This window comes from Rana temporaria, chromosome 1 (assembly GCF_905171775.1).
Source record: "Rana temporaria chromosome 1, aRanTem1.1, whole genome shotgun sequence".
Taxonomy (NCBI): domain Eukaryota; kingdom Metazoa; phylum Chordata; class Amphibia; order Anura; family Ranidae; genus Rana; species Rana temporaria.
The window spans coordinates 408,157,819-408,179,883 of NC_053489.1; the positions used below are offsets into that span (position 1 = coordinate 408,157,819).

Sequence of the window (22,065 nt, forward strand, 5' to 3'; positions counted from 1 at the left end):
GCCGCATGCTGCGTTTTGATGTGCACAGTGACTGTGTTTTGACGGGCACAGTGGCTGTGTTTTGACGGGCACAGTGGCTGTGTTTTAAATGGGCACAGTAGCTGCATTTTGATGGGCACATTAGCTGCATTTTGATGGGCACAGTGGCTGCGTTTGACAAGCACAGTGGTTGTGTTTTTATGGGCACAGTAGCTGCATTTTGATGGGCACAGTAGCTGCATTTTGATGGGCACAGTGGCTGCAGTTTGATGGGCACAGTGGCTGCAGTTTGATGGGCACAGTGTCTGCAGTTTGATGCGCAAAGTGGCTGCGTTTGGACAGGCACAGTGGCTGCGTTTGATGGGCACAGTGGCTGCATTTGATGGGCACAGTGGCTGCGTTTGGACAGGCACAGTGGCTGCAGTTTGATGGGCACAGTGGCTGCGCTTGATGGGCACAGTGGCTGCATTTGATGGGCACAGTGGCTGTGTTTGACATGGGCACAGTGGCTGTGTTTTTATGGCCACAGTAGCTGCGTTTTGATGGGCACAGTAGCTGCGTTTTGATGGGCACAGTAGCTGCAGTTTGATGGGCACAGTAGCTGCAGTTTGATGGGCACAGTGGCTGCAGTTTGATGGGCACAGTGGCTGCAGTTTGATGGGCACAATTGTTGCATTTAATGGCACACAGTAACAGTCAGTATTACTTACACACAGGGTGCAGGGCAGACAGGCAGGTCAGGTGCAGTCAGCACTCAGCAAGGCACTGTAGCAGCCAGCAGGCAGATCAGATGGCACACCTCAGTCAGTCTAGTGTAGTCAGACCAGGCAGAAGGCATTCAAGGTAGGCTCAAGGTAGGCTCAGACTCAGCTGAATCAGGCGGCAGCTGTAAAATCCTCTGCTCGCTCCTTTCCCTCTTAGCCACCACGCTGTCTGAAGATGGCAGAGGTGGGTGGAGCCGAGCGGAGCTATATCTCCAGCTGCAGAGGCGGCGTGCTGTGAATGCTGGGGCGGCCGCGGGCTCTGACGTCACGTCGTCACTCACATCCCGCTCGGCTCGCAGATTGCTTCGGTGGCTCTGCTTTTTAAAAAAAAAAAGTCCCAGCGGCTCACTCGGCGCCTCGCGGGTGACAGCGCTCGGGTGCGGGGGCACCCACTGCACCCCGTGTAGGATCGGCCCTGGGTCCTACATGTCCAGACACTGGATGAGGATTTTTCATTAAAAAAAAAAAAACGGGACTTGATTGCGGGCCATTTTTAACCGGGCCGCGGGCCGCAAATGGCCTGCGGGCCGGTACTTTGAGACCCCTGATCTAAAGCTTGATCCAACACACATTACGTCCTAGCTTGACATGTTTCGTCATAGCAAATTACGTTATCAGAAGGAGCTTCGCTTTTGACCTCTTGCTGTAAGGTAATGAGGGTCAACTTCATTCGATGAGTATTACTTCACTTTATTATTTATGACACCACCTATTTTTTATTATCACTTGCTTGAAACAGCTGCTGAATGGATACATTGTAGTTAATTGTTTACTCAGGGTGCAAGTGTTTTAACTTGTATGTTTACTTTGGTACATGTACCAGATGTAATTTACAATTTGTCAGCTGTACTAATAGGTTATAAAAGAGGAGGTTGAGAAATATTTCTGATTCGAAGAATCCCAAAATTGTTAACCTTTCCAATGCTAAAACTTTTGCTCACCACCATGGTGGGTACGCATCCATGGTGGATGCGTACCCACCACATTTAATTGAACAGAGTAGCCAAGTCTTTCTGGACATGGAATTGATATAAAATCGGAGTTACTAGCAAGAGAAGATTTTTGAATAAACAGATTGCAGACTAGAATACCCCTTGACCTACTATAAGCGTAAACCTACAGTATATATTCCTTTGATAAGCTTTTTGTTTTTAATTATGTAGGTATTAACTTTAAATCCTTGTAAACACTACAGTGGGTTGCATTAAAAAAAAAACTCACAGTTCCGGACGGAGCGGGTGTACTAACCATGCAAGATTAGTTCAACGATCACCGCCGCTGAGCTGTTGTGTTGTGACAGGGGGACAGCCCCCACCAGAACACTCTGATCAGCGCTCTCTGCCATTGACTGAGGCCTCGTACACACGACAGAGATTCTCGGCAGAATTCGCCGAGAAACTCGGTCAAAACCCGGATTCTGCCGAGAATCTCTGTCGTCTGTACAGTTTTGGCTCGATGGAGCCGCCGAGGAGCTCGACGAGAAAATAGAGAACATGTTCTCTATTTTCTCGTTGGCCGCGTTGTTCTATAGGAGAAGGCGGCCCGCCGAGCTCCTCGGCGGCTTCATCCCAAAACGAGACGAGGAACTCGACGTGCCAAGCACGTCGAGTTCCTCTGTCGTGTGTACGGGGCCTGAGAGCGCTGATCGAGAGTCTGGTTTTCCAGCATGCACATTCAACAGAAGCCGACCAAAAGGACACAGGCAGAATGTCGGGCGGTATTTTTTGACCCGGCAAATGTCTCCTGACATTCTGCTTATGTGTATGGGGCTTTAGTGTCTATAACACAGTGTCGTTTTTGGAAACAATTAAATTTCATGTATATATAAAAACAAATAGTTACATCATGGTAATAATAATTACCTATGTACAGCAGTGCCCCAGCCCTCCAGAGGCCTGAAGGTGACCTCCAGAGTCAGGGGCAGCTGACATTCCTCCTCGGGGTGCAGGTCACTAGGTGGGTGTAATGAGAAGTTGGAAACATGGGTGCAAGTCACTTTTTGAATGCAACAAAAGAGATTTTATTGTCTCTTAACAACTTAAGGACCGCCTCCTGCAGATATATACGTCGGCAGAATGGCACGGCTGGGCACAAGCACGTACCTGTACGTCCTCTTTAAGTGCCCAGTCGTGGGTCATGGGCGCACGCCTTCGGCGCACGCCCGCAACCTGGTCCAAAGCTCCGCGGCCGCGGGACCCGCGGACCCGATCGCCGCTGGAGTCCCGCGATCGGTCCCCGGAGCTGAAGAACAGGGAGAGCTGTGTGTAAACACAGCTTCCCCATTCTTCACAGTGGCAGCTTCATTGATCGTGTGTTCACTAATATAGGGAAACACGATCAATGACGTCACACGTCCAGCCCCGCCCCCCTACAGTTAGAAAAACATATGAGGTCACACATAACCCCTACAGCGCCCCCTAGTGGTTAACTCTTAAACTGCACTGTCATTTTCACAGTAAACAATGCATTTTTATAGCATTTTTTTCTGTGAAAATGACAATGGTCCCAAAAATGTGTCAAAATTGTCCGATATGTCCGCCATAATGTCGCAGTCACGAAAAAAATCGCTGATCGCCGCCATTAGTAGTAAAAAAAAAATGTTTTTTATAAAAATGCAATAAAACTATCTCCTATTTTGTAAACTCTATCAATTTTGCGCAAACCAATCGATAAGCGCTTATTGCGGATTTTTTTTACCAAAAATAGGTAAAAGAATACGTATCGGCCTAAACTGAGGAAAGCATTTTTTTTTATATCTTTTTGGGGGATATTTATTATAGCAAAAAGTTAAAAATATTGAATTTTTTTCTAAATTTTCGCTATTTTTTTGTTTATAGCGCAAAAAATAAAAACCGCAGAGGTGATCAAATACCACCAAAAAAAAGCTCTATTTGTGGGGAAAAAAGGAAGCCAATTTTGTTTGAGAGCCACATCGCACGACCGCGCAATTGTCAGTTAAAGCGACGCAGTGCCGAATCGCAAAAACTTGCAAAGGCAATTGGCAGTTTCCACAGACCAAAAATAGTAATAGGCAGACAGCGATACAGGGCCTGTAAGCTGGATTCAGCGCACTGTATTTGTAGAACTGCTGTCTTCTATCTATAGCAACTGGACTTTCAACAGTCAATATAGACCTTTACAAGTAACTCACAGTAACCCATTGTAGATCTTCTCTCACATCTCACAGTATCCCACTGTAGATCTTCACACTGAGCTCTCGGTCTCTCACTAGACTTCTAAGATCCCAGCTGCTGCTGGATCCCCTGAGCTCTTCCACAGCTATCCCACTGTATATTCCCCAAGCTTCACCCACGCTACTTGACTTGACTCGGCTGAAGCCCAGTTTCTGTACTACTTTTGGCGACTTTGAGGTGCGTTTTACATAGACATCTGTGCAGGAACCCGCACAGATGTCTCTAAAATCGCCCCTGAAGTCAGACTGACATGCGGGAATGAAATCGCGAGAGTTCAGCTGAACTCGCATGATTTCATTCCCACTGTCAGTGTGAACCTGGGCTCAAATAGGTAGATTCACGTAGGGGCGCCTAACTTTAGGGCGGCCTAGCCTAGCCTTTTTAGGCTACACCGCCGTAAATTAGTTAGGCTAGTAGTGATTCTTAAACCACTTACCTGCTAATTTTCGGCGGCGTAGCCTAAATTGAGCGGGCGTAAGGGCGCCTAATTCAAATGACTTGGAGGGGGGCGTGTTGTATGGAAATGAGGCTTGACCTCACGTTTTTTGACGTTTTTTGACACTGCGCATGCGCCGGGCGACTACATTTCCCAGTGCGCATTGCGGCTAAGTAGGCCGTACGGGCCTATTGATTTCGACGTGTACGTAAACTACGTAAATCCCGATTCACGGACGACTTGCGCAAACGACGTTAAAAATTCGAGCCTCGCGGCGGGAACGGCGGTCATACTTAAAATTGTTATTCCACCTCATAGGTGGAATAACTTTAGGCGGCCTATCCCTTACGGAAACGATGTAATGCGACGGTGTAGGCCTGGCGTACGTTCGTGAATCGGCGTATCCCCTCATTTACATAATCTACGCCGGCCGCAATGGAAGCGCCATCTAGCGGACAACAGAAACATTGCAAGCTAAGATAGAACGGCGCAAGCCGGCCTATCTTAGCTTTGTTTAAGTGTATCTCCGTGAGACAATACACTTAAACAAACGCCGGCGTAGATTCAGAGTTAGGTCGGCTTATCTACTGATAAGCCGGCCTAACTCTTTGTGAATCTACCTATAAGTTCACACTGACAACAGGATTGAAATCGTGTGAGTTCAGCTGAACTTGATTGATTTCATACCCGCATGTCAGTCCGGCTTTAGGGGCGAATTTCAGAGACATCTGTGTGGGTTCATGCACAGATGTCTATTGAAATCGCACCCTGAAGTCTCCAAAAGTAGTACAGAAACTACTTTTGGGTATCGGTGCAATAGCCATCGATTTGGCATGCGATTTGACATCGCATCAATGTGAACCTAGGCTTAAAGTACTTTGTTTGAAAATTAACAATTTTACTGTACATGCAGCTAGAGAGAGGTCAGGGATAGCTTGTTTTAAAGCTCTTTTGCTGCTTGTTAACCACTTCAGCCCGGGACCATTTGGCTGCCAAATGACCGGGGCCCCTTTTTGCGATTCGGTACTGTGTCGCTTTAACTGACAATTGCACGGTCGTGCGACGTGGCTCCCAAACAAAATTTACATCCTCTTTTTCCCACAAATAGCTTTTTTTGGTGGTATTTGATCACCTCTGTGGTTTTAAATTTTTGCACTATAAACAAAAATCGAGTGACAATTTTGAAAAAAAATCTTTTTTTCTTTTTGCTATAATAAATATCCCATAAAAATATATGAAAGGGCATTTTTTTTACTAGTAATGGCGGCGATCAGCATTTTTTAGTGTGACTGCAACATTATGGCGGACATATCAGACACTTTTGACGCTTTTTTGGGACCATTCACATTTATACAATGATCAGTGCTATAAAAATGCACTGATTACTGTATAAATGTGAATGTCAGTGAAGGGGTTAACCACTAGGAGGTGGGTACGCTGTGACCCTGACTTTACGACACCGTACCGATTCCCAAAAGTAGTTTCTGCACTACTTTTGGCGACTTCAGGACGATTTCAATAGACATCTGTGCATGAACCCGCACAGATGTCTGTCAAATCGTCCCGGAACTAGCAATTAAATGCGGGTTTGAAATCATGCGAGTTCAGCTGAACTTGCAAAATTTCAAACCTGCCTCCAATGTGAATGGGCTGTAAAGGCTTGAATCAACATGGAAGCCAGACAGCTTCCAACTTTTTCAGTCCAATATTGGCAGTCTACTTATTCTCTCTGTACATATATCATTTAAGCCTCTATTTTGTTTGCTATTTGATTTCCTAAGGATAATCAAATCATTGCACATCACTTTCTTTTCATTCTAGGTATGCCATGGGAAAGTAGCCAGTTTCTGGGAAGATGCACATGTCTGAAGGAAACCAGCAAATTTATCCATCCTAAAATGTTTAAAGTTTTGAAAATTATAGAGGAGAGACACTATTGCCAAAAAAAGGAAATTGTGTAGGTATTCTTAGGCTGCTCTTTATATTGCTTAATGAGATTACTATTACATGATGTTTTATAAGTTCATAGATTTCTGTTACGGAGATTTATCCAGTAATGTCAATTTAAGTAAAGCAGGCATTATCCTCAACCTGACCACGTGAGATAAATAGTATTTCTAAACTGTGTGCTGCTGCATAATGAGCAAACACAATGGGGGTTATTTACGAAAGGAAAATCCACTTTGCACTACAAGTGCAAACTACAAGTGCAAAGTGCACTTGAAAGTGCAGTCACTGTAAATCTGAGGGGGACATGCAAAAGAAAATAAAAAACAGCATTTTAGCTTGCACATGATTGGATAATAAAATCAGCAGAGCTTCCCCTCATTTCAGATCTTTCCCTCAGATTTACAGCGACTGCACTTCTAAGTGCAATTTCAAGTGCACTTGTTTGCACCTACCTTATTATAGGCTTACCTATAGGTACAAACAAACCAGGGGAGTTTACTTCCTCTTTACATTTCAGTTTACATCAATTTTCATTTCCTGTTCAGTTTAATTTACATCAGTTTATATCAATTCAGTGTACATCAGCCTACATCCGTTTTTGCAACAGTTTTTTTAGTTGTTGCAGAAACCAATCAGAGGTGACACATGTATAGACAAAAAGTTTCTTGCCTAAAAATGGACATAAATGAAACAGATAAAAATGGATGACATCCATTTACACACATCCTTTTCTGTTTCAACGGATCTGGACGTTGGCTGTTCCATTTAAAAAAAAAAATGGAACTGAACGAACGAGGATGTAAACGGAGGATTCTGTTGTTTACATTTGTCTGTCCAAAGGAATACATTTCTGTCTGAACAACCGTGTGAAAGGAGCCTTGGCTGTATAACTCAGACAGCCAGCCTGTCCATTAGGATCACACAGGCGCCGCCCCTCCATCCATGTCTCTGCCCTCCTAATCTACATACAGGGCGCCGGATGCATGAATTCCAATGGGGGGGATGTTTTTTTTAAGCACGTGATTAGATCCAGAGGCTCTAATAGGCTTCAAAAAAGGGTGGGCTCGGTGCGCAGAGAACCCATCCAGTTGTGTGACAATAGCGAATGAATATTCGCTATGCTCACATTGATCCTCCTCCTGGCCAATCAGGGAGCCCCTATTGGCCAGGGAGTCCTAAGACACACTTCCTGTTTCTGTGTGGCCGGGAGGAGAATGTCTCTATATGTGTGCTTCCTGGGAGAATCGGCGCCCACTCTTCCTTCCTCCTGCCTCCATCTGCCATTCGCCTCCCATGGGGGAGTTGGTGGGGGAGAGGTTGTGATGGCTGCTGTCCATCTCCGGTCTTCCGCGGGGGGAGGGGGTTGTGATGACCACGATCTGTCTCCCGTGGGGGGGGGGGGGTTGTGATGGCCGCCGTCCATCTTCCGGTCAGTCGTCTGTTATGTGGACCTTGCCCTGAGCTCTGTGACTGCCAGGCAGTGTACTCTCTGTGCAGTGACTGTGATCTGCACAAGGATAAATACACTCTATAGAAGGATGTAGTGGTGCTGTCATCTGCAGGTATATAGAATCCCATGCACAGTGTATAATATAATGTATGGGCTCTGCGATCTGTAAATGTATAGAATACCATGCATAGTGTATAATATAATGTATTAGTCTTTTTGCAAGAAAGTCTTACCTTAGATAAACTTTGCATGAGCAATGCCTGCTATAATCCTCTAAGTGCAGATGGTTAATTCCAGGTACATATGACTACTAGTGTAGAGAGAGAAGCATAATAGCTCTGATCTCCTTCAGCCACACAAGAATTTGTTAACAATGCGATGTAGCATGCATAGGCTGTAGAGGTGCTGTGACCTCCTGAAGATACACACAGTGCATGGGCACAGCAGTTGTACAGACCCAGCCAGGAACTCAGCATAGGAATGTGGGAACCCCTCATAATGGGCACATCAGGTGTACAGACCCAGGAACTCAGCACTGGGATGTGGGAACCCCTCATAATGGGCACAGCAGAGGAATGTGGGAAACCCCTCATAATGGGCACAGCAGCTGTACAGACCAGGTAACTCGGTACTGGGATGTGGGAACCCCTCACAATGGGCACAGCAGGTGTACAGACCTGGGAGCTCAGCACTGGGATGGTGGGAACCCCTCATAATGGGCGCAGCAGCCAGCAGGAGTACAGACCTGGATGAGAACTCAGCACAGGGACATTAGGAACCCCTCATAATGGGCACAGCAGGTGTACAGACCCAGGAACTCAGCACAGGGATGATGGGAACCCCTCATAATGGGAACAGCAGATGTACAGACCCATGAACTTAGCACAGGGATGGTAGGAACCCCTCATAATGGGCACAGCAGGTGTACAGAGCCATAACTCAGCACAGTGATGGTGGGAACCCCTCATAATGGGCACAGCAGGTGTACAGACCCAGCAACTCCGCACAGGGACGGTGGGAACCCTCATAATGAGCACAGCAGATAGCAGATCTGGGAAATCTGAGATATAACTAGTAGCACCCCTGAGACAAGAAGAAAATGGCCAGTGATTTATCTCTCCAGCATCCACCAAACTCTGTAATACTAGTTCTGGGGGGGCTGAGCTGCAGCATTTTCTGAATGTACTAATTCTGCACAGCGGCAGAATATTATATTTGTTTACACTCAGCAGCACAGGTACGGGTACAGATCCTCATTTTTGTCCTTGCGCACAGCTTCCTCTGTCGCTAACATTTCATCATATTCTGTCAGGTTTTTTTTGTTCCCCTGCGGCCTATTCTTAGAAATGATGCGCAAATTTGTTTAACCACTTTCCGCCCGACCTATAGGAGAATGAAGGCCGGGCGGGGGTTTTGTTATCCTGACTGGGCGTCATTTAACGTCCAGCAGGATAAGCTGCACAGCTCCCATCATATGTGCCACAACAATGCCAATCAGTGCCCATCAGCTGCCAGTCAGTGCCTCATCAGGAATGCCTGTCAGTGCCCATAACAGTGCCAATCAGTGCCCATCACAGTGCCAATCAGTGCCCATCAGTAACACCTGTCAGTACCTCATCATCAGTGCTGCCCATCACTGCCATCTATTAGTGTCAATCAGTGCCAACTGTCAGTGCCAAACAGTGCCATCTGTCAGTGCCTATCAGTGCTGCATGTCAGTGCCTCCTATTGGTGCCCATTAGTGCCGCCTATCAGTGCATATCGGTGCCAACTAATCAGTGTCCATAAGTATCAACTCATCAGTGCCAGTCAGTGAAGGAGAAAACAAAATGTTACAACAGAAACAAAGAAAAACTTTATTTTTTCAAATATGTCAGTCTTTTTTAGTATTTTAACAAAAATAAATAAAAAACCCCAATAAAAATAAGAACCAGCCACCACTGCAGACAGTTATCCCCTGTCCAGATAGTAATGGTACCAGAGCGTGAGTTCTGTCAAATACTCCAACTCATCAGAAACTCCAACCACGTCACTTCAGGTTTCTTTAAAACATCAGTAATTGGATGTTTTTACAAATTTCTGTTTGGACACAACCCTGGCAACCGAATAACGGTTGCCACCAAAAGAAAACTCTATTTGTTTGAAAAAAAGGACGTCAATTTTGTTTTGGGAGGCATTTATTTTTTAATCTTGGTCTTTCCAACCCGAGGGGGGGGAGATGGGGTCCCCATCTCTCTCCATAAAGAGGACCTGTCATGCACTATTCCTATTACAAGGGATATTTAAAAAGAGAAAGTGTAAAAAAAACAAAAGAAAAAACAAACAAATTTAAAGCGCCTCATTCCTGTGCACAGAGGCAAACACATATGTAAGTCACACCCACATATGTAAACAGCATTCAAATCACATGTGAGATATCACCATGTGCGTTAGCGCAAGAGCAACAATTCTAGCCCAAGACCCAAGTTACTCTGTAACTCTAAACTGGTAACCTGTAAAAAAAAAAAAAAATTTAAATCTCCATAGGTGACGCTTTAAGTACAGAAGTTTGGCACCATTCCACAAGTGTGCACAATTTAAAAGCATGACATGTTGTTAGGTATCTATTTAATTGGCGTAATATCATCTTTTACATTATCCCAAAAAAATTGGACTAACTTTACGGTTTTGTTTTTTTAAGTTCTTAAAAAAAAAAAATTCCCCCAAAAATGCACTTGGAAAAATTGCTGCGCAAATACTGTGCGACATAAAAATTAGCAATGACTGACATTTTATTCCTTAGAGGCGCTGCTAAAAAATATATATATATAACGTTTGGGGGGTTTTGAGTAATATTCTAGCAAAAAATACAAATTTTACCTTGAAATGTTGAAACCTTAGTTTCTTTTTTTTCCCCATCATTGGGGATATTTTTCTTCATTTCCACATGAGGGGAAACCATCTCTTAAGCCCTGTACACACGATTGGTTTGTCTGATGAAAACGGACCGATGGGCCCCATCGGTTTGTTTTCCATCGGTGAAAAAAAATAGAACATGTTTTAAATTTTTTCTATGGATAAAAAACCGATTGAAAAAAAACAATCGTCTGTGTGGAAGTCCATCGGTTAAAAATCCATGCATGTTTAGAATCAAGACGACGCATGCTCGGAAGCATTGAACTTCATTTTTCTCAGCATGTCGTAGTGTTTTACGTCACCGCGTTTGGACACGGTCGGATTTTTGACCGATGGTGTGTAGGCAAGACTGATGAAAGTCAACTTCATCGGATATCCAACAACAAAATCCATTGGATTAGATTCCATCAGATATCCGATCGTGTGTACAGGGCTTTAGACCTTCTTTACCAAAACATGAGGCCTCATTGGAAGATTTTTTCCTCATCTTTTTTCTAGTGACAACTCAAAAATGTTGCATTTCTTGTAACTCTCCGCTTCAGTCTCAATGGTCACCAAGAAAAAAAGGAGGGGTGAATCTACCTACCAAGAATACAAATGGCAATAAAAACCTGACAGTGGTTCTCATTTATATCTAGTTAAAAAACACCAAAGTTTATGCCACATATAGCATCAGATAAACATGCGCCACTGAGCATTGTTTACAGTGAGTGAGTAGGAGTAGACGGCAGGTCTTGGGCAATGATCAGACATAGCAAAGCTTATGCCCTCAGGTTTACAAGAGAGGGTGGTATTTTCAAATATAGCCACTTGGTTTGCAACAGTCAGACTCTACAATGACGAATGAACACAGTAGGAGGTCTGACCACCATCCAAATGTTTTTAAAACACGGAACACAGTACAAACACCACTGAAGCTCTATAATATTCTGGATTTTGAAATGTCAGTGGACACTATATTTGCTCAAATGAAAAACACCTTATTCTAAATATTTGTAAATATTTTTTACCACATATTTGAAAATCAGGGCATCAAATTAACCAAAACTCTCTGTATAAAAGGGATATTAGGAATCGCAACCTTTGCCATTGAAATTCTTCATATGGGTTGCACAGTCTGTTCTATGTTTGAATGACTTGGCACATTTATTTAGCTGGTTTGGTCTACTGCTGTTTAAAACAAAGAATGATAATGCTGCACATTTTCACAGGCCTCATATTTCGCTCTTTAAAAATTGCATTTAATTCCAGGATCATTCTAAAAGGAAATCAGATTGTTTGCCTAGACGCAAAGGCTGCTTGGGTACAACTTGTGATACTAGGAAAAAGGTAAGCTAAATATATACAATATATATTAGGGCTACGCATCTTCACCGGTCTCACGATTCGATGCGATTACGATTATCAAGTCCACGATTCGAATTGATTCTGCAATGCATCACAAGTGCGCATGGCTCTCCCCCCAAAATACTAAAGGAGATGATCAGAGACTGCAGACGTGGTACAGGAGATGATCAGAGACTGCGGGCATAGTACAGGAGATGATCAGAGACTGCAGACGTGGTACAGGAGATGATCAGAGACTGCAGGCATAGTACAGGAGATGATCAGAGACTGCAGGCATAGTACAGGAGATGATCAGAGACTGCAGACATGGTACAGGAGATGATCAGAGACTGCGGGCATAGTACAGGAGATGATCAGAGACTGCAGGCATAGTACAGGAGATGATCAGAGACTGCAGACGTGGTACAGGAGATGATCAGAGACTGCGGACATGCGACAGGAGATGATCAGAGACTGCAGACATGCTACAGGAGATGATCAGAGACTGCAGACGTGGTACAGGAGATGATCAGAGACTATAGACATAGTACAGGAGATGGTCTATATTTCTCCTCCATACAGCCCAGTCCCTGCCTGCAGTGACAATGACTTATCACAGGTTACATAGTTACAAAGTTAGTCAGGTTGAAAAAAGACACAAGTCCATCCAGTTCAACCACAAAAAATAAAAAAACAAAATAAAAAACACAGTACAATCCTATACACCCAACTCCATACCCACAGTTGATCCAGAGGAAGGCAAAAAACCCCAGCAGAGCATGATCCAATTTGCTACAGCAGGGGAAAAAATTCCTTCCTGATCCCCCGAGAGGCAATCGGATTTACCCTGGATCAACTTTACCTACAAATCTTAGTACTCAGTTATTGTAACGGACCTATGAACCATTCTGTCTACAGAGGACTGCATGACTTGTATTATGAGCTCAAAGGGTTAATTATACAAGGGACTTTTTCACTGCTGAATGCTAATATTCCCTTTGCATAGCTAATGGACTCTCCTTTGTGTAGTTAATCCCCTCAACATACAGAGGCTGTTATGTGGGAGTGTATAATTGTTTTAAAGGTTAATTGAATTCTATTGTCTGATCAAGTCATGTTAAAAATAAGGTTGGAGCCGAACGTCTAGAGACTGATTGATTCAAGGGAATGTCATTATTTCAAAGTATGTGTGTGAAGGGGGGGGGGGGCGAAGAGTGTCATTGTTCATGTAAGTTTGTAACCATATAAAAAGCGAGGTGAAATGTGCAATAAAAGTCAGTCTTGTTTGACCCTTCAACGTAGCCTTGTCTCGTTCCGGAAGGGGAATTCTCTCTCTCTCTCTGGATCTATTGGACGGGGATACTGGCGGTACTTGCATATCGCAGCTTGCCAGGGAAAAGGACTTCTCCAACGGCTGAGACCCTCTCCCTAGCTGGGTAGCCGTTACAGTTATATTCTGTACATTTAGGAAAGAATCCAGGCCTTTCTTAAAGCAATCTACTGAGCTGGCCAGAACCACCTCTGGAGGGAGTCTGTTCCACATTTTCACAGCTCTTACTGTGAAAAAACCTTTCCGTATTTGGAGGTGAAATGTCTTTTCCTCTAGACGTAAAGAGTGCCCCCTTGTCCTCAGTGTTGACCGTAAAGTGAATAACTCAACACCAAGTTCACTGTATGGACCTCTTATATATTTGTACATGTTGATCATATCCCCCCTTATTCTCCTCTTCTCAAGAGTGAATAAATGTAGTTCTTCTAATCTTTCCTCATAGCTGAGCTCCTCCATTCCTCTTATCAGTTTGGTTGCCCTTCTCTGCACTTTCTCCAGTTCTCCGATATCCTTTTTGAGAACTGGTGCCCAAAACTGAACTGCATATTCCAGATGAGGTCTTACTAATGATTTGTACAGGGGCAAAATTATATCTCTGTCTCTGGAGTCCATACCTCTCTTAATACAAGAAAGGACTTTGCTCGCTTTGGAAACCGCAGCTTGGCATTGCATGCCATTATTGAGCTTATGATCAACTAAAACCCCCAGATCCTTCTCCACTACAGATCCCCCCATTTGTACTCCCCCTAGTATGTATGATGCATGCATATTCTTAGCCCCCAAGTGCATAACTTTACATTTATCTACATTAAACCTCATCTGCCAGTCGCCCAATTAGACAGAGCATTGAGGTCGGCTTGTAAATTGGCGACATCCTGCAAGGACGTTATTCCACTGCATAGCTTGGTGTCATCTGCAAAGACAGAAATGTTACTTTTGATCTCAGACCCAATATCATTTATAAATATATTGAAAAGTAAGGGTCCCAGCACTGAACCTTGGGGTACACCACTGATAACCTTGGACCATTCAGAGTAAGAATCATTAACCACGACTCTCTGAATTCTGTCTTTCAGCCAGTTTTCTATCCATTTACAAACTGATATATCCAATCCTGTAGACCTTACCTTACACATGAGCCGTGTGTGCGGAACTGTATCGAACGCTTTTGCAAAATCCAAATATATCACATCCACAGGTGACACATCAGATTCCACTACATGCCCGTACCCCCCCTGTGTCCCCAGGATCACAGCACCCCCTCCTCCTCTGTAAGTACATGCTGTTCTGCGCACAGAGGATGATGGGAGGGAACAATAAAGAAACTACATTTGCCTGATTTTCTTATAGTGTGCACCCCACTTTAGGCTGGATTGTCACCATTCAATGCATGTTTTTATGCATTTTATTGTGGATTTTTAAAATATACTAATGTGCATTTTCAGTGTGTTTTTATGTACTGCCATTGTCATCAATACGCCCTTTAAAAATGCACAGATGACAATGAACCCTCAATAAAAATATCAGTACAGCGAGGACTTGGACTTTTAAATACACTACCGTGTTATTTATTTTCTGTTACAATTGACACATTTCCTCAGTGTATTTAAAAGTCCAAGTCCTCGCTGTACTGATATTTTTATTGAGGGTTCATTGTCATCTGTGCATTTTTAAAGGGCGTAAATAGGGTGGAACTCCCCTTTAAAAAGTGCACTAATCCGGTGCACTACAGGGTACAGGAATTCACACACACACACGGCTGCTGGGAGGTCAGGAGGGATTAGAATCCACAACTGACAAACAGCCCTGTGAGTTTCACTGCACTGTCTGTGTGCTGACATTTCTCTGGGCTTTGCACATTCCAGCACACTAGGAGTTAACACAGTGGAATGTGCAAAGTGCCAGAGAAATGTCAGCACAGGCAGAGCACGTGTAGGAGTCACATACTGCTGATAAAATATATGTGTGATGATAAATGCCGTTATAATCCATTAAGTGGCCACTGCTGTAATGTGCTTTTTAAAACATATGCAGATTCATACCTCATAGCTCTGTGTGTATATAACTGTATATGCCCCTTGTGACTACATGGTCCGGCCTGCCTCTCTCCTCTCATCTCTCCTGACGTCCGTTCTCAGCCCCGCCCATCGTCTTTAGCTAAAGTAACAGATCACAAGAGAGGTGGGCGGGGCTGACGTCAGAAGAGACTTGAGATGAGGAATGTGAGAGGACAGAGGAGAGGCGGGCCGGACCATGCAGTCACATGATCGCATGTACAGTTATATACACACGGAGCTAAGAGGTATGAATCTGCATATATTTTAAAAAAGCACATACAGCGGTGGCCACTTAATGGATTATAACGTGCATTTATTACAAAACAAGTATTTTAAAAGACCTGCTCGGAGCGATCTCCCGGGAGGGACGGGGCATGTCGGATGATGTCACGGACATCGATTATTGGGGTCGCATGCATCGCTGCCGCATCGGGGCCCCCCGGATCGCGATGCATCGATTAAATTCAGCACCCCTACTATATATGTAACCAAGAAAATTAGAGTCGGTACAAGCAGAAAAAGTACAAGATAGGAGTAGTACAAAGTCAAGAGTGTGGAAGAGTAGATAGCATCAAAGGCTGCAAATGAGTCAAGAAAAAAAAACAATGAAAGCCAGGAATGTAGTTGATCAAGAAAGAATAAAGCCTGTTACACACCACCAGTCTTTTTCCGGTTTAATGTAAAAAAAAAAACAACTGACAGCTCCGGTTGGAGCCACAGTACTAACGATCCATTTTTTTGAACCAGCCAATGTCACCCAACATTCGTCCCGTGTGTACTAAGCTTAAAGAGACAATAGATAATGGAAACTCAATGCATATGCTACTCTACTACGTAGAATAGGGCAGAAAGTAAAGTAACTGAATGATGGCAGGAGACATCAAATCCAGAGTATACTTTGGGGAAAAAAGTTATTTTGACGTACAGTAAGATCAATTTCTTAGAGTATAATACATGACACAGAATCTTTAGTCAATACCATTGGGTTATATGCAGTTACCTTCGGGTTATTGTACGTAGCAAAAAAAAAGAAAAGAAAAGCTGCAGGGTCAACTCCCTTTCTATCTCTTCTACTCCCAGCTAGCCTCAGTTCTGTAGTGGTTTGGAGATCATAACAGATGGGAGGGATCTGTGTCCTGTACCATACTCAAAGAAACAGATTTTACTGATAAGTAAAAAAAAAAAAAAGCAAGCAATGCATGCTAATAGATCCACGTAACAAATAGATCAGGAAGGCTTGACAGACAGCTAGTAGCACCCTATGCACAATGCAGAAAAGGCCTGAACATGCACTTGCCAGAACTTTTTTTTTAAATTTCTTTATTTTTCAAGTTTTTTTTCATTTATACAGAGCAAAAAGGAATAACATGGGTCTCAACACACAATCACAATAAACAGTCGATCATCTTTACATAATCTAAACATAGCCTCTCATATCAACAAAAGAAAGAAAAAAAAACATTGAGACTATTCATTCACCCCAATCCCATTAACTCCCATCTTTCCAAGATAATCTTCAGGGGTAAAGGTGGGATAATGGGCCATGAAGTCCCAGTATTGAGCCAATGCGAGGGGGGGCAGGAGAGAAGAAAATAATGGTCAGCCAGAAACTACTTCCCAGTCTCTAACTCTCGCCCCCTCTCCCAATATCCGGTCACATAATATGACCTTACATATTACTATTAGCTTACCCCATTCCCCCTCACCCCCAATACTTGTGATCCCTTATCCAATTATATTCCTTTCCCTGTTCCCCTACCCACCCCCTCCCCAAAAAAAAAAAGGAAGAAAAAAGAAAAAGGGAGAATATCCCCTCCCCAGCCTCCTCTCCTCCCCCCCCCCCCCCCCCTAGTCTCCATCTCCATCTCTCCCTCTCCCATCCTCCTCTGAGTGAATAAGATCATTCCAGGGTGTCCAGATTTTTAAATATATTTCTCTTTTTTTTTTCTACTTGTCCATATTAGGTCTTCCATCCTATTCAACTTCTTTAACCTTTCTAATCCACATACTCACAGTAGGGGATTGTACTTGCTTCCATTTAAGTGGTATGCATGCCTTGGCAGCATTCACTAAGTGACACAGGATTGAATTCCCATATGTTCCCCACGATATATCTGACAAGTGCAAAAGGAAGAAAGCTGGATCCTCCGGTATTACAATCTCACTAAACTTTTGGATAATCTCACAAACTTCCTTCCAAAATCCCTTAATTCTGGGGCAAGCCCAGAAAATATGTACCATCGTGCCCTGCTCTGCTTGACATCTCCAACATTCACTCTTTATGTTTGGAAAATACCTTTCTGGAGTTCTATACCATTGTGAGATTATTTTATAATTAGTTTCGTGCATGTTGCTGTCTTAAATATAGCTTGTATCATTTAAATTTACATTTTTTGGGTTTCCCCAAAAGTCCTCCCCAAGTCAATTTCCCATTTCTGAAAAAAGGGCAACCGATAGTTCTCAGATGGTTTAATCAATATCGAATACATTTTAGATATTGTATGCGTGCTTGGCTCTTTTTCCATACACTGTTTCTCAAATGGTGTCAACTTACGTTCCGAATAGTATGGTGCTACTTTAATATTTAAAAAGTGCATTAGTTGTGCTGCTTGCCAAAACTCTAATTGAAAAAGGCCATTTTTATCCATCAAATCCTGCATTGTCTGCCAGGTACCCCAAATTCTAAAATGCAAAGTCTGATATACTCCTCTCTCAATCAATGCCGCAAAGGGTCCTTACTGTATACCAGGTATAAATAGCGGATTACAAATTATAGGCGTCAAAGGGTAAGTTATAAGTAGATATATGCTCCCTTGAAAAAAGGTTATAAAATACCCGCAGTGTAGTTCCTATTATTGGATGTTTTTTGATATCAGTTGTAACTTCTCTGTAACACCAAGGGGCTCTACTTAATTCCTTGCACTGTGCTTGCTCTAAATTTGGCCAGATTTTCGTATTCCTATGCTGACAGCAATCCAATAGGCGACCTAGGTGGACTGCCTGATAATACTTAAATATATCTGGGACAGCCAGTCCTCCATGTTGTTTTGGAAAGGATAGCAGCGACCTCTTTATTCTTGGTTGTTTTCCTGCCCATATAAATTTGGTGAATAACGTTTGTATATTTCGAAAAAAAAATCTTGGTACTGTAATCGGGACTGCCTGGAAGAGGTATAGAATCTATGGTAATATATTCATTTTAATTATGTTACTCCTTCCAAACCAGGAGAACATTCCCCTATTCCATCTCTCTAGTAATCCACGTATTTTATTTAACAGCGGCAAAAAGTTTAACTCATACATTTTCGAGGAACTTATTGCGATGTTTGTCCCTAAGTATTTCAAACTTTGATCTGCTCATTTAAATTTATAGCTTAAACGTATTAATTTTGACATTTCCTTCGGGATTGATACCATCAGGGCCTCCGATTTGATACAGTTTATTTTAAAGTATGAAAGTCTACCGTACAACTCCATTTCTTTAATCAAATTCGGTAATGACACTATCGGATTTGACATTGAAAAAAGCATCTCGTCTGCATATGCTGCAATTTTATGTTGCGTTTCCCCTATTTCAATTCCCTTAATGTCTTTATTACGCCGTACTCTACATAGGAAAGGTTCCAAGGGTCAAGGCAAAGGCGAAAGTGGACAGCCTTGTCTTGTCACATTTGATATCCTAAAAGGGGGGGAAGACTACTCCATTTGCTTTCACTTGGGCTGTGGGTCCTTTTATACATACTAGCAATCCATCTAGTCATTTTCTCACCTACTTTTATATGTCGCAGGACCAAGAACGTAAACCTCCACCCCACCCGATCAAAGGCCTTTTCTGCGTCGGTTCCAAGAAAAACGCATGGAGTCCTAGTCGAGTTAGCTATATGCATCAGATTCACAGCTCTAATGGTATCATCCCTTGCCTCTCTAGTTGGTATAAATCCCACTTGGTCTTGATGAATCAGAAAGGGAAGTTGCTGCTGTAACCTAAGGGCCAATATCTTACTAAATATTTTTAGATCCATATTCAACAATGGTATTGGCCTATAAATTCCACACTGCTTTGGGTCTTTACTAGTGGTGCAACGGATCGCCACCGATCCGTCATCCGAACGGGCCCCCCCGTTCGGATCGGCACACCACGCGATCCGCAGAGAGCTCCGCGGCCTCGGCAGTAGGAAAGTCACCGGCTTCGGCCTAGCTCTGGAGCGGCGGCCATCTTGCTCCACCCCAACCAATCACAGATCGGCTATGATTGGTTGGATGGGATGCCCCGTCTCTGCACCCGATTGGCCCGCGTGATGATCGCCCTCTTTGATTTTGCCTGACGAAGAGGTCCTGCGTGACCTCGAAATGTTGCTTTTTGGATCGCTATTATGCATTACATTTTTGGACGTTTTTTTCAATGATCCTTGGTGTGCTGGCGAATATGTGTACATGATTTGCTTTCCGGTTCCCAGCTGGTGATCGTTTCAGCACCCTTTTACTTATTGGCCATTTTCCTGGAAGGTGTGCAGTTGGAATATTTTGTGACTCTCTGATTGGAAGGCTGCCCGGATTGGCTGGCTGTCTTGGCGGCGCTCTGGGAATCAGGATGAACGTGTGGAGCTTGAGGGGGAACAGTGAGCGCCACTATGAAGGACAGGGACTTACAGTGTTGTCATTACAGAGCCTTATACATGTTACCTGACATCAGCTGGTCACACAAACTCACCACAGCGGACGGGAGGACAATGGCCAATCACAAGCCGCCTTAACCTGCCCCCTGTCAGAAAAGAGACTTTTGATTGGTTGCTAGCGGCTAGTGCTTTGTTCAGCCATCAGTAGCCAATCACAGTTCACTTCACTTTACTGGACTTTAGCAAAAAGGAATTATAATTGGTTGCCAGGGGTAACTGTCCTGATGTTGGTTGCTAGGGGTAACTGCCCTGATATTAGTTGCCAGGAGAACCTGCCATGATGTTGGTTGCTAAGGGGACACCAGAGGAGGGGGGGACCCCCAGTGACACCAGAGGAGGGGGGGACCCCCAGTGACACCAGCAGAGTGGAGGGGGGACCCCAGTGACACCAGCAGAGTGGAGGGGGGAACCCAGCAGAGTGGAGGGGGGACCCCCAGTGACACCGGAGAGCAGGGGGACCCCCAGTGACACTGGAGAGCAGGGGGACCCCCAGTGACACCGGAGAGCAGGGGGACCCCCAGTGACACCGGAGTGGAGAGGAGGGGGACAACGGTGATACTAGAGCATGGGTGCTCAACCTGTGGCCCTCCAGCTGTTGTGAAACTACAATTCCCATCATGCCTCTGCCTTTGGGAGTCAAGCTTGTAACTGTCAGCAGCTTGCAATGCCTTATGGGACTTGTAGTTTCGCAACAGCTGGAGGACCACAGGTTGAGCACCCATGTACTAGAGTAATGATAGTGATTAGGGGGCAAGCGGACATCTTGTTACACCCAACAGAGTTTTAGATTTAGTTATTTTCAACACAAAATGTAGCTTATGTGCTTAAATACAGTATATGTAAATCTGATAGACTGTTTACATGTTAAATTTTAAAATCTTACATGTTTGCTAATGTGACAGAACACTTCTGATTTTCAAAGATGTAAGGTTTGCTGCGGCTTTTAAAATTTAACATGTAAACAGTCTGTCAGATTTACATATACTGTATTTAAGCACATAAGTTACATTTTGTGTTGAAAGTAACTGAATCTAAAACTCCGTTGGGTGCAACAAGATTAGTCTTTTTTTTTTTTCTTTTTTGCTGATCCGAAAAATGATCCAATCCGTGACTCTAATCCGAGGATCGATCCGATCCGTGAGTTTTTTGATCCGTTGCACCCCTAGTCTTTACCCTCTTTTGGAATCACCGCAATTGTGGCCTTCACTGTTTCAAAATGAAAGAATGATTTATCCCCCATCTCGTTAAGTGTCATTCTGACCCCTCCGATTGTTCCTTTAATAAACAAATATCTTCCTCCTGCATCTACCAGAACATCCCTATGGTCCCAAGCTACTCTATTAAATATCATGATAGATACACACTTAGTCTTGGCATCTGGATTAATTGCATGGTACACTATTGAATAATCTCCACTCCTAAGAAAAGATAAGTTGTTTTCTTTAAAGTGAGTTTCTTGAATAAAAGGCAATATCAACCTGTCTCCTAAGATCCTGTAATAACATTCAACGTTTTTTGGGGATATTTAGTGCCCTGACATTCAATGACATAATCAGCAAAGTTTCTATTATCTCCTACCCTGTATTGCACCGTCTAACAACGATAAGGGAAGACAGAAGGCGCAACACAGAAAGGAGAGAGAGAAGGGGGGGGGAGAGAGAAGGAGAGAGAGAAGGGGGGGGGGGAGAGAGAAGGAGAGAGAGAAGGGGGGGGGAGAGAGAAGGAGAGAGAGAAGGGGGGGGGGAGAGAGAAGGAGAGAGAGAAGGGGGGGGGGAGAGAGAAGGAGAGAGAGAAGGGGGGGGGGGGAGAGAGAAGGAGAGAGAGAAGGGGGGGGGGGAGAGAGAAGGAGAGAGAGAAGGGGGGGGGGAGAGAGAAGGAGAGAGAGAAGGGGGGGGGGAGAGAGAAGGAGAGAGAGAAGGGGGGGGGGAAGAGAGAAGGAGAGAGAGAAGGGGGGGGGGGGGGGAAGAGAGAAGGGGGGGGGGGGAAGAGAGAAGGAGAGAGAGAAGGG

At 44.0% G+C, this 22,065-nt stretch overlaps 1 protein-coding gene across 1 annotated transcript in view; it reads left to right on the forward strand.

Annotated features, from left to right (window-relative positions):
* The window catches only part of LOC120913853 (interleukin-8-like), a 32,453-nt gene that overhangs the window by 2,709 nt on the left and 7,679 nt on the right, over positions 1-22,065 (forward strand). The window contains exons 2-3 of the mRNA XM_040324154.1: positions 6,195-6,330; positions 11,920-11,997. Of these exons, the coding sequence (XP_040180088.1) occupies positions 6,195-6,330; positions 11,920-11,997 (214 nt within the window). The remainder of the gene's footprint in view (positions 1-6,194; positions 6,331-11,919; positions 11,998-22,065) is intronic.